Source organism: Colias croceus, chromosome 8 (genome assembly GCF_905220415.1).
Source record: "Colias croceus chromosome 8, ilColCroc2.1".
NCBI lineage: Eukaryota > Metazoa > Arthropoda > Insecta > Lepidoptera > Pieridae > Colias > Colias croceus.
Genome location: NC_059544.1, coordinates 2,064,150 through 2,078,054, shown reverse-complemented (window position 1 = coordinate 2,078,054; position 13,905 = coordinate 2,064,150). Strand labels below are relative to the sequence as shown.

At 30.6% G+C, this 13,905-nt stretch overlaps 1 protein-coding gene across 2 annotated transcripts in view; it reads left to right on the top strand.

The window, feature by feature from the left end:
- Positions 1-744: 744 nt before the first annotated feature.
- Positions 745-13,905, top strand: part of LOC123693606 — a 44,192-nt gene continuing 31,031 nt past the window's right edge. The window contains exons 1-3 of one of the 2 annotated variants that reach the window (XM_045638784.1): positions 745-963; positions 12,842-13,004; positions 13,371-13,524. In XM_045638784.1, coding sequence (XP_045494740.1) covers positions 12,842-13,004; positions 13,371-13,524 — 317 coding nt within the window. In that variant the 5' untranslated portion in view covers positions 745-963. Of the gene's footprint in view, positions 964-12,520; positions 12,678-12,841; positions 13,005-13,370; positions 13,525-13,905 lie in introns of those variants that run through there. The other variant, XM_045638783.1, reaches the window with a different exon arrangement.

Below are 13,905 nucleotides of genomic sequence, written 5' to 3'. Positions count from 1 at the left end.
ACGCCTGTGACGGTTACTATTTTTAATTTAATTTTGCGTAAATGAATAGGTATTCCACTATGCTGTATGCAACAACACGCCATAATAAAATAAGGAAAACTATTAACTCACCTATACAACAATTTTCCATTCCAATTTGATATTTACCTATAGCTGGCAGGCCTTATTATCATTTAAGGGCCCTTAGTAGGTGAAAACGGCAAAATGAACTGTTATCTATGAGCTATAATAATTGAAAACATGGAAGTTTTTTTGCACTGAAATTTCTAATATGTATCTATTACAGAACGTATTTGTGATGGGATGACTGGACTTCATATTGGAAAAATTTTGTTCGATAAAAAAAATCCTGAAGTTACCTTTAAAATATCATATAAAATATAAATCCTCATTACAATTTACAACCATATTTTACGATAATAATTCGTATAAAATCACAAATACATAGGTAGGTATTTATTTACCTTCCCGATTTCGTGACTGTTTTAGATTTAGAAAATACTATATATTTTCATTCACTTTTTGTTAAAAAATGTGAATAACGCTTAGAATTATTTTTAGTTTCGAGCACGTTGATTCCATACTAAACGCGGACCCCCTCACCCCTCACCTAAGGCGCGAATAGCTGAATTTTCGCTGATCGCCTAACCCCTCTTAAGATATTATATGCAATATGCGTGAAAACCATTAATGAAAACATACCCTGCATTTTCCGTGAAAGGTAATGAATGGTCGTACTACGTTGCAGCCAGTAGCAAAATATAAACTTTATTTATAGTGACCATGAATCGATCGTCCTTTAGTAACACTAAGGTTTTGTGTCTAAACACAACGTAGCGAGTGTCCGTTTTTTGACTACGCGGCCGAGTTCCCGCGCAAAAAAAAATCAAGTGACATTTTAACTTTTTAAATTATCCAGGCTGTGGTATTGGATTTCTGTTTGGAGTGTTTAAAAAATTCCTGGTATGTTATTTTTTTTATAAATATTATGAAATAAAGCGCAGGTTTTATGAAATTAAAAAAAATAATAATTTAGATGTTCATTCACGTATTTTAAAGATTTTGAATTAAATAGATTAATTAATTATTTATGTATGATTTTATCGTTCCTTCATGATTGTAATTTGTATGTCATGTCCTTGAAAGCCATATTTTCAGAGGCCTTGCATATTACAGTGTTATGGTAGAGGATTCAAAAAACAAAATACCAGATTGTTAGTCACGCGATGTGACATACTAAGCAACAGCTTTTTTATAAATTTTCTTGTTCTTTTTTTGAATATTTTGTACGTAAATAAATATTGCAAATTACTTTTCCAAATCCGTTTAAAGGCTTGATTATATTTTTTTTCTCACAATTTTTTGAAAGATTGTCTCGAAATTTTTAACAACATGAAAATTAATTAATAATCCGGTCATTAAAATTTACATTTCTTTATATTTTTGAGTAAGTATTAAATAACTTACACTTTTCAACTTACAGTTTTCGTAATCTAACTTATAGATGAAATACCTAATGGTCTCTAGCATCTATTTTTTATTCGTGCCAGGTCAATAATATTCACCTCATAGAATAAAATAAATTATAGTTTTTATACGACATGAAATAGACACAAAGTACTTTCAACGAGCTAATAAGATCACTAATTATTGAATAAATAACAATTCATAACTTAATTTCCCCCTTCAACATAAAAATGACTATCAGTCGATACTGAAAATTCACAAATTCGAAAACAAGAAAATTCCTAGATTTCTTAGAATATTTATAATTATAGGTATTATCGGCAATCTCTTGAGGTGGCTTATAAGAATAAAAATTATTGAGGAAAAAAAAAATTAATTTAACTACGTGTTCGCGATACATAGTTTATACTTAGGTACTAGATTTATTAGGTTTGTAAATTGAATTAATTTTATGTACTAGTATATTAAAAACGGCTCCAGGAACCGCGTTTCGCGTTTTATATTTTACTGTTATTGTTATAATTTTAAACCTTATTATTTCTTGAGTGCAAAATTACCTGCTATTTTTTAGTGAAGGTCCTGCTAAAATGAGTTTTTCAAGATATAGTCTGTATAAAAAGACGCACAGACACAAAATATTGTTTTAGTATAATATTATGTCATAACGTATCGACAGTATACACTTTGATATGCAAGCATAATAAAACCTGTTCCTTTTCCTTACAGACGCTATAAAGTGTTTAATGTCGTATAATAAATTGTATATTTAAATTAAATATGAGCATAATATTTTTGTTATATTTATAGAGTCGTTAGTGCAGTAAATTTGTAAATATATTTTCACAAACCTTTGTCAATTTTTTAACCGACTTCAAAAAAAAGGATGAGGTTATCAATTCGGCCGGTATATTTTTTTTTTTTTTTTATGTATGTACACCGATTACTCCGAGGTTTCTGAACCGATTTACGTGATTCTTTTTTTGTTCGATGCAGGATGGTGTCGAATTGGTCCCATAAAAATTTTATTCGGCTAGGCCCAGTAGTTTTTATTTTATGAGCATTTTTGTCTGTACTCGATGACTTAATTGGAATGTAGCAAGTAACTTTGATTCACTTCCCGGTAACCGATTGAGCTGAAATTTTGTATAAGTGTGTAAATTGGATAGCGATGAAACATTATCATGACATAGAGCTGATTTGATGATGGAATCGGAAGGTGGCCATAGGAACTCAGTAATATATTGACTCAACTTTATCGAGTTTGGGCTCGTTTGATTCGTGTTGAAAATTACACTAAAAAGTATTAAATAAAATTAACTGCGTTAAAAACAACCGACTTCAAAAACGGAAAAGTAAAAAATAAAAAAGATTTGATATTATTAATTACTACATATTATTTAGATGTGCTATTTATTAAATAGGTTTGAAGTCGGTGCCAAACACTAAGCACTTAGTATTAAGCCCGTGCACCGACATCAAACCTATTTAATAAATAGCACATCTAAATAATATGTAGCAATTAATAATATCAAATCTTTTTTATTTTTTACTTTTCCGTTTTTGAAGTCGGTTGTTTTTAACGCAGTTAATTTTATTTTTATCATGGTCCTACCAAATGCAATGTTTGAAAATTTGTTTTAAAAAAATGGGCATACTGCTCAAAGACGTTTTTATATGATAAAAATCCATAGTCCATACGTGGTGAAAATCATAAAATCAATCATAATAAAACATGAGCCATTGCTACATAATGTTACATAAAATATTACAATGTCTCGGTCATAGGAATCGGTCACGCAAAGGAAAAAGTGTAAAAATCAAATCAATCATCAAATCATTAAGTTTTAATCAATATAACAATTAATAAGAATTTAATTGTTGATAATCATACTCCAGGAAGAACTTTGACAAAAGATTGCAAGAAGACGGAATTAAGAATCAAAAGATGGGTCCACAGTCCACACAGAGCATGCATCCTTGCGAAGGATCGTCCCGCCAGGCGGTTCGGTCAGTGTGGATGTGGCGAGGAAATCATGTGTTCCGCCGTTTTTCGGCCGAGGAATTTCCACAGACTATATTGACCATAGAAATTAAAATACAATTAATGATTCAGGATCAGCTGCTTTGCGCAGGAATTGCTTTGCGGGACAGCTCGCTCTGTGTAAGCTCTGTGTAGATGCGCTGAATAAAGTATGGATTAGTAATTAAGACGAATCAAAACTAATTAACTATGAAATATTCTATAATCTAAATAAATGCAAAACGACATTGTATTTTAAGGTGCAACTAGAACCCTATTTATTACTCACACTCTGCTTACCATTAATTGTCCGTGTGTATCTCATGAAGCGTGATATTAGCATTTTCATGATGTGTTTCGGTAAAAAGTACCAAAACAAAATATAAAAAACGACGTGTCACGTGTGGCACTCGGGGACTGCCGTGGTAAAGCTATTGCATGCTATGCCTTCAAGCCACACCTCCGCCCGCCGGAGTGGGAAGCGTGAGGTTTTTTCGTTACGGAATTTCTCGATTCGGTCCCCGCGCTCAAGGCCCGCGATAGAAGCTATGCAATAGCTTAATAATATTAAATAAATATTCGAAAAAGGTGATGTTTTCCGTTTTGAGATAGTACGGAACCCTTCGAGCGAGCGTGAATACGACTCACACTTGGTCCGTTTTTAGGGTTCCGTAGCCAAAATGGCAAAAACGGAACCCTTATAGTTTCGTCATGTCCGTCTGTCCGTCTGTCCGTCTGTCCGTCTGTCACAGCCGATTTACTCGGAAACTATAAGTACTACAGTGATGAAATTTGATGGGAATATGTGTTGTATGAACCGCTACAAAAATATGACACTAAATAGTAAAAAAAAGAATTGGGGGTGGGGCCCCCCATACATGTAACTGAGGGATGAAATTTTTTTTTTCGATGTACATACCCGTGTGGGGTATCAATGGAAAGGTCTTTTAAAATGATATAAAGTTTTCTAAAAAACATTTTTCTTAAAGTGAACGGTTTTTGAGATATCAGCTCTCAAAGTCGTAAAAAGTATGTCCCCCCCCCCTCTATTTTTATAACTATGGGGTATAAAATTCTAAAAAAAATAGAGGTGATGCATGCTAATTAACTCTTTCAACGATTTTTGGTTTGATCAAAGTATCTCTTATAGTTTTTGAGATAGGTTGATTTAACTGTAATTTATTATATTTGCTGCTACGGAACCCTTTGTGCGCGAGCCCGACTCGCACTTGGCCGGTTTTTTTATGTTCTATTTGTTTCTAGAACAATATAAACTAAGAACGATCCAGAACAGGCAAATAAATTCGAATCATTGTATTCAATAGATATAGTTTAGTTTCAATACTAAACAAAACATCTACTCGATTATTCGAATTAGTTTTTACTTGATTTTCTACAGCTAAGGAAATTGTATTGGATAATACAATTGTAATTACCTCATTAATCATTACATGTTTTTCTGTTAGCGTAAAATAACAAAGTTGTCTTAGTAACAAAAAAAAATGAATATTATTTTTTCATTTACTCATTACTAAAAAAATGTGTATGCGCTGAGTTGATTATTGCAAACTAGATATGACGCCAGCGATTTGTTTCTGATAAACAAACCATTGACCTTATACCTACATCTACGTTTATGGCAAATTTCATGCAAATCGCCTCAGTGGATTCACATTTATTGTGTAAGTAAACATTTATCGCCTTTATCTTCGTAAAAATTTAAGGATTGTAAATAAACAGTAGAATAAAAAAAATAAAACATGTGTTATAATCCTTCAAATATTTAGAACAGTTGTTTATTGTACCTACATCAATAGTTACCTAAACGTCAAACTCAAAAACTAAGCAGTTTCTGACTTGTAAAAGTTTATTTCAATGAAACCGCAACCCGCTTATAGATTCTAGCTTTTGAAAATTTAAGTACTTCAAGTTGTTCAGTAAACATTCAACAAAGTAAATTTTTAAAGTAAATTTTCGTTTCAGGTTTATGTTCTGCATCGGTTTCGATAGGAGACAGTTTTTTTTTTTGTTCTATACAAGTTAAGAATAAGTCGCTACTCGCTGCAATCATCGTCCGGGCTAAAATATTATATTTTTTTGCAACTGTCATAATAAAGGACGAAGTAAAAACTTGAAGATCGCCACACTATTTAAATTCTTCTATCATCCATCATAAAACTATCTAAAAATGCGTTAAAATGGGTTCAACATACCTATTATAAAAAAGTAACATAATTACAATGACATCTTAGAACCACAAGGCTATTTCCGCGACGAGTGATTTGGAACTTTCTCGAAGGAATCGATTATGTAAATTGAAATCTAAATAGAGTTTTTTAGAAGGAAAAGGTTTTTCAGTAAATCGCTGATTTCTTTTATTTCTAAAACGAAGAAAGGGTTTCAATTCTTAGCATATATTTTATATTATTATTAATAGAATTTATCAAGCTTTGTACTATTTTCCTCCTTTATCCGCCTTTAGATGATATAGTTATACAAATAAAACTATATTATCACTCCCTAAAATGTCAGAATATGAAGATTTTTTTTTCTTTCCTTTTTTAACTAACTTAACTGGTGAAGAATTATTTATAAAGAACATTTGAATTTGATATGCCTTATATAAAAATCAATATGCATACCTACGTAATTTTAAACAATGTCGTCCGACGTGAATTATGCAATAAACCACGAAAAAAATAAAATAAACATAATACATTGATTGATTAAAATGATAGGGACAATTTTATTTGAATTTTTTATTTTACCTATATAATATTATATTACATACAGGGTTAGTTTTCAATGACCAGCCAAAATTTAAAATTAAGATCTAGATATTAAACCAAAGGTACATTTGAAATATTATTGTCGAATAAAAAAAAAATACCTTGCATTCATTTGAAAATGTCTTAAAAATTTCCTAAATCGTAAACACGCGATAATCAATGCACTTTTGTGCGTGCGCGCATCGCACAATTTATGTGTGTGCTAACTTCTACCTATCTAGGTTGTTGAACTGAATTGTGCTTTTGTAATGTCCACACGTTCGCTTTCAAGTGGCGGACAGGAATGAAATCTAATTTAAAAAAAAACGTTTTTTTTGTCATTATATCGAAAATGTTATCGATTCTGAACCATTTCTGAAAATTTGGCCGGTCATTGAAAACTAACCCTGTAGATTTATATACCTAGACTGGAAGAAAAACCAAGATAGGATACTCACTTGAAAAACTTAACATAAAATTTAGAAATCACAAGATTTCGGTATAGAAAATATTTAAAATGGTAATAAAATTCACTTAAAACAAAATAAAAAATTGATACTTTAGTATGACCTGGTTTTGGTATTTGATACGATCGCATCGTGAAGGACAAGAGGGCCTAACTTAATAAAACGTATCCAGAATACCATTACGTGAATTATTGGGTGAGATGTATTGGATTGGGAACTTACATTTGACATGTTATTTTTTTGTTTTCAATATTGCTTAACTTTTCGTACAATCGTGAGTTATTAAAAGTCATTAGCAGGACGCGGACGTGGTCTAACAAAATATTTCGACATGTGACACTGAAATAATTTATATAGGTAGTTATAACAAAAAAAAAATTTTTTTTCGGATAAGAAGATTTTGAGCTTAACAATAACAAAATTACGAAATATGTCTTTGAACATCGTTAACCTAAATACCTTAAGCGTAGTCCTTCGATCCGATATACTTATTCATATATTCGTGTTTTGCAATATAGTCAACAATAAAAAGGTTAAATGTTTTTTGGATACAAATAATAATTCATGTTAATATGTTATAATTTTTTTAGCTTCAAATTATAATATTATGTCTATGCAATCCTTATGCAATCGTTTATCGTAATCGTTGTAAGTCGGGTCTCCACAGATTGAGCCGCTTCGCCCCGCAATTGATTCGAAAGGCTGATCAATATGTGGAGACCCACCAAATGTTTTACAATATTCTTTGTTATACTGCGTTATCACTATGTAGCCATTAAAATTAGGGAAGTTTAAGTCGAACTATATAATATAGTTTACATATAAAATTATATTTTTTCACATTAACTATAAAAAAACATAAATAAAAAATGTTTTTTTATTCAAGTACACTGTTTTATAAAAGCAAATTTGTCAAAAAAAACACTGTAGTGATTTATAGACATATGATAAATATTTAAAGAAAAATCGGTTTGTATTATGAAGTAATCTGTTAATATTGCAGATATAAAGACATACAGATAGAAACGCGTATAATTTTCCACATATTATGTAAACAAGATTAAATCTTATGATTATGATTTATCTATAATCTATTGTGTGTATTTATAATGCATTTATGAATAATAAATAATAATTGACGTAGGTACGCTATGATTTAATATTATATCTAGTTTTTAAAAATATGCGCTTGTCGTGTTAGCAATATAATATTCTTGTTTGGGATTTTGCTTGTGCATATTTTTAGAATAAACTTAGCACTGTCATTAGAATCAAATAATAGTAATTTATTCAACTGATCGTCAATTTATCGAAACGATTATTTTTTAAAGATTTTTAACATTATGGCAAATGTACGAATTATAAAAATTCCGTTGAAATAATTACGTTATCAATTATTTCTACAAGGATGAGGACTTTAAGGGTCGACCTTGGAAATATTTAAAATGCATTGGGTGGTTTTTATACCTGCTGATTCTTGAATCTTGGGATAATTTATAGCAATACTAATACTAGCTTATCGCCCGCTGCTTCGCCCGCTTTCTCTAAAACGATTTGAGATTTAAACTATCCTATCTCTCAAGTTGGATCGAACTGCACATGGTGTGCGAATTTTATTATAATGGGTTAAGTGGTTTAGGAGTCCATTGAGGACAAACATTGTGACACGAGATTTATATATATTAAATATGACAATATAAAATAATAAGTATACTCTCAGTGTAGTGTACGTGTGTTTGAATTTTTCTTTTTGAATTATTTTCCCGTTTTGATTGATATTAGGTATCAGGGCTAATTTCACTGCATATTGGTAATATTACTGATAGCCTAGTTTTGACGTTCATCTTTTATAATATATTTTAAGCTAAATAGAAAAACACAAACGATTAAAATATTTTAAGATCTGTTCATAATTTCAAACTAGTTGGTGCTTGGTAAAACGTTTAAGAAAATATTAGAGTTCAGAGAACTTTAAATTTAAATCGTTTAGTTATGGCTTAAATTAAACGATTTAAACAACTCATTAGTGTGAAAGGCGTGTAATTAAAATGCATCAGTTAGGAAAATCGAAATCATCAATGAATAATTTATGAACATTTATTTTGGATTCATATGATCCATTGTCCCAACTGCTCCCGATTAGATACGTAGGTAATAAAAAACAATAAAGAATCATAATATTATAAGCTCAGTGGTGAAAGATGTTCAATATTGATGTAACCGTTTCAATACATATTATATTAACTTATCATAGTATTACTTGGGGTACATACGTACAAAACGAAAAAAAAACGTCGCTTATAATCTTATTCCTACATAGACTATAACATTATAAATATTAATTTTATTAATTATTATTAGTTAAATCCATATTATATTATTAACTACGCATATTGTGTTCACGACAATTTTAATATAAATTGATTATGCGAATAGATTCAAGTGTAAACATAATCTCGATTTCCAAAGCTCCCTTAATCAAAGACGTTAAATATAGGGAAATAAAGTGTAAATAATACTAAGTAATTTGTAAACGAAGGTATTGATTTGATGATAGAATGCTACGATAAGAAAATTATAGACTTGAATCGTACACAATGGATTGAACCCTCAATGTTGAACAACTTTGAAAAATGTGCTTTATGCTGTAACTTTGTGTAAAATGATCCTATAAGGATGATTTTCTACCAATAATGTGTAGCGACTAGCGAGGAATGTGTTTGTAAATAACAAAATATGATATCACTTTATTTAGTTTTAAGTTTGAAGCACAGAACAGTAAAAACAAACAAAAAACAGTAAACTAGTGTTTATAAATAGAAAAATTACTTGCTTTATGTGGAAGAGATCCGTTTATATCCAAAACATTATTAAGTCTTTATTAACTATCACGTTTGATTTGATTCGCTTCAATAACTTCTAAAGAATTCATTCATACTTCTATAACTAAAACATGAATCCAATGGGATGAATGGAATAGGTATACAGGTGTCCCACTGTCGGTATACTAAGCTGTATATATTATGCCGGCTGCGCGAAGCTAGAGAAGAAAACATGTTTTCAGGAAACATTTAGCAAAAATTTTTGAACTGAAAACTTCTTTAGCGGCGTTGAGCACTTTTTCTGTAATGGGTATAAAATCTTAAACTCGCGTCAGGACACGTGACCTGATCGAAAAAGCGTTAAGACGAATACCATTCCAAAATATCAAACATGTTCAACGTTAATAATCAAGTTTTCACTTCTGCCGGCACTCCCGGAGTGCAACCCGTCTTTTTTTTAATGTAATTTTGTTGTTTTTAACGTGTTAAGTATTTTTTACGTGTTCAGTGTATGCAAACTACAAGTCCCTTCGCGCTAGTATACTAATTAGTGTTACACCCTGTATATTCCATTCCCCATTGAATTCATGTTTTAGTTAGAAGTATGAATGAAGGTATTATATGAACTCTTGACTATAATAATACATATTATCACGCAAGCATATATTTTGAGTTTTGAGGAAAATTTATGTGGCAACATTTTTATTTTATTTTTGTAATGCACAACTGAGTTATTGAATGTTTTAATTATTATTTATCTATGTTTTATATAATTTAAACAAATGTTTATAATGTATTTTTATTAAGCCACTATCACAGTGGAATAATTATTAATTTAATTTGGTTTAACAAGGTTTTTTTTTTATTTTGTTTTAAAATATCGGACACCAACTTTAACCGCGCTCACTCGTACCAGAAGTAAGTTCTAAATTCAAATGAGGGTATGTAAATTATTTTCAAATATTGTATTCTTGTTTATCAATGTTATTCATAATTTCATCACCAATCTCAGTATTTATTTAATTAACATTAAAATAATGTAATATTTAAGTGAAAAGTGTAAAATAATCATTTTAAGTGTTATGTTTATAACTTGGAAGTGTTTGTATATATTGCGGTTAAAAGGTAAAACAAAAGTTCTGAAGGCTTGATACAAAATATTTCTCACAATACCAAAAATAGGTTAAACTACAATATAAATAATTCTCAGGTATGATTTTCCACTCTTTTTCTTCTAGAAGTAATGTATTATTATGAATATTGAATTTACAAGAATTTGGCACCACTATTCCTAGTCTACTAATGCTTCTTATATTTTCATTATGATGAATGTGGATGTAACTGTGTCTGTTTCCTTATCTCTCTCCCTGTCTCTTATTTCAATAAAAAAAATATAGATCATTTGTACGGAACCCTTACAGTCGCGAGTCTGAATCGTACTGCACCTAGGCATTTTTTTTTAATTGCATTCAATATATATCTAAGTATAATTAAGAACTATAAAGGCTGCGTTCCATGGTTAGAATCATTGAAGTAATGGAAAGGAAACGGCTATTTGACCAGTGTGCTACGTAATATTTTTTTATAATAATAAACTCTGTGATAAACTCTAGAACCCGGTAATAATCCCACAATCCCAAATAAATATCAACCACACATGTACCACACACATTAAAAATGTAATAAGGAAAATATGATTTTTTTCTAAGTATTGAAACATGATTGAAACATTATGTGCAATATTATGTAAGTACATATCCTTATTTGAATAATGACGTATAAGTAATCTGTGAACAATAAAATAAATTTCTCTGGTGCAATAATTACTCGTGCCATACCGCTCAAAAGCTTAAGGACGCTATCACATATCTGCGTTACTCAAATTTACTAACGTTCGCGGCAACATCACGCTCACGTAAACATAATATAATGATTGATGAATTGTTTTTTTAAGACTTTCTACAAAACTGTAGTTGTTAACGTTTTTGTTATTTTATTTAAGTTTACTTTAAAGGAGTAAAAAAAATATACCAAATTATCGACGGTAACTTTGGGGATTTGTTAATAGCTGTCTTGTCTTAGTTTTGACCTCATATTGGTTAATAGGTACTCAAAAAACCATGAAAATGACACCGATGACGAAAAGATGTAAAATTTTCGTCGACACATATTGGATTTTAGTTTCGACCCCATATTTGTCATCCTCATAGAGATCGACTAACATCATAATACTTTACTGTCTGTACATCTGTCTTCCTACTAGTCTACTTCAAAAATTGCCGCTATTCCTACCCATCCAAATCCTAATCTTACTAAGAACTGCTTTACCCCACCAATCTATTCAACAACCCATAAGAAAGAGGATCTCAGGCAAGGTAATTTTTAGAACATAATTTTAAATTACAAATAATTGGAATATGAAACTTAAACAGTTTACTTATTAGTTATTACTTATAAAGTATCAAATATTTCAAATCACGAAAACGATAGTGCACGCACAATAATCTTTTTTATTTCGTATTTATTTTTGGCACGAGGAGCGATATACCCATCCTTCCAAGAGCGCTTCTGAGCGTGGTCTACCCGTATATATTATATTACTCTATGGCGTGGTCTGACGAACCGCGAGAGCAAAATGTATGAAGAAATCGACAAGTATTTTTAATTTAGCTCATAATTTATTGAAATAAAATTTTGATTTAGATTCATAAAAATTCCCCCATTTTCAGCGACAATTTTGTATGACGTCGTACAATTTTTATAAGATGAACGTAGAACTGAATATACTATCTTTAAATTATTACTATGTTCTCACGTGTAATTACTTTAAGTTAAAATGGTACCGTAAAACAGCGTTTTTTGTAAAAAAAAAACGTAATAGCGTGCTTAAACAAAACACTAGATAAAGCGATTATGTTATGGCTAAAAGCCATTAACATAATCGCACCCACTTAATATAGCTATATAAAGATAAGCCGATTGTTATTATCCCATTATTATATATCTTCATAATTAACAATGAATAGCTCCAAAAGCTTAGGAATTTCCAATATCGAGTGTGGTTGAAATCGAACGATATCTGTCACTTAAACAATACACAATAAATAATTACAAAATGGGAACATTTCAAAACGTAAAAAAGTTATTCGTAATAATAAGCGTAATAGTGTTGTTCGAATATAAAAAAGTAGAATCGATCAGACGAAATAGAATAGACGAATAGAATTGTGTCATACAAAAGTAATTAAAATTTTTCGCAAAAAAACTCAATTTAAAAGTATTAAAAATACTTTACAGATGCCGCCCAATGGCACAGAGAATTTGCTGCCTCAAAAAGCACCGATTCGTATTGAAAAAACAATAAATGTAAAACTTGAGAAGAATGAACGAAACCCTGAGAAAGAGGAAGCGATCGAGCCTCCTGTTTCTTGCTCTTGCAAGGAAGTTGGATTCGGAGCAGGTAATTTATGTTCATATTTAAATATACAAATGAACTGAATACACAACCCAAAAAATAAGAATCACTTTTTTAAAAAAGGGCTGAAAAATTAATTTTAGTTCATTAGTGTGAGATGCCACAAGAAATAATAAAAAAATATCTATATTGAAATAATTTGAAATGACTGTATGTAAAATTAAATATAACTAATTTAATAATAATAAACGAATTTAAAATAATATATCTAAATCTAGCAAAAGACGTTTTAAAAACCCATAATTCATAATTATTAACAGTCTTTCTGAAGGACGGACTAAGGCGAGGTTCTTAATTCCTTTTTTTTTGTCATAAACAGATTTTATCAACAAATCTTCATATAAATTTCAGGTGATGCAATATTCGCGAGCGTGCTGGTAGCCCCCCTGGTGGTTGGAGTGTGGCGGGGCACCTGGGGGGTGATGGAACTGCACCCTCGTATGTTCCCCCACGCACAGATTTACTTGCTGGGGATGCTTATTCACGCATGTTTGTCTGTTGCTAAGTGAGTATATTAATAGAATAATGCCCCAATATAGTACACTAGCTGCACCGCGCGGTTTCACCCCTGTTGCTCCTCTCCTGTTGGTCGTAGCGTGATGATATAGCCTATAGCCTTTCTCGATAAATGAGCTATCTAACACCGAAATAATTTTTCAAATCGGACCAGTAGTTCCCGAGATTAGCGCGTTCAAACAAACAAACTCTTCGGCTTTACAATATTAGTGTAGATAGATTAAGAGGTGATAGTCTGAAAATTTAAATTATTTCAAGATTGAAAAAAGAATTCTCGAAGAAGTATTCAGTCATAAAAAAAGATGTCATAAGAAAAAATGTGTTTTTTTGCTTCAATTTGACGAGATTGTAGATGATAACATACTCCAGT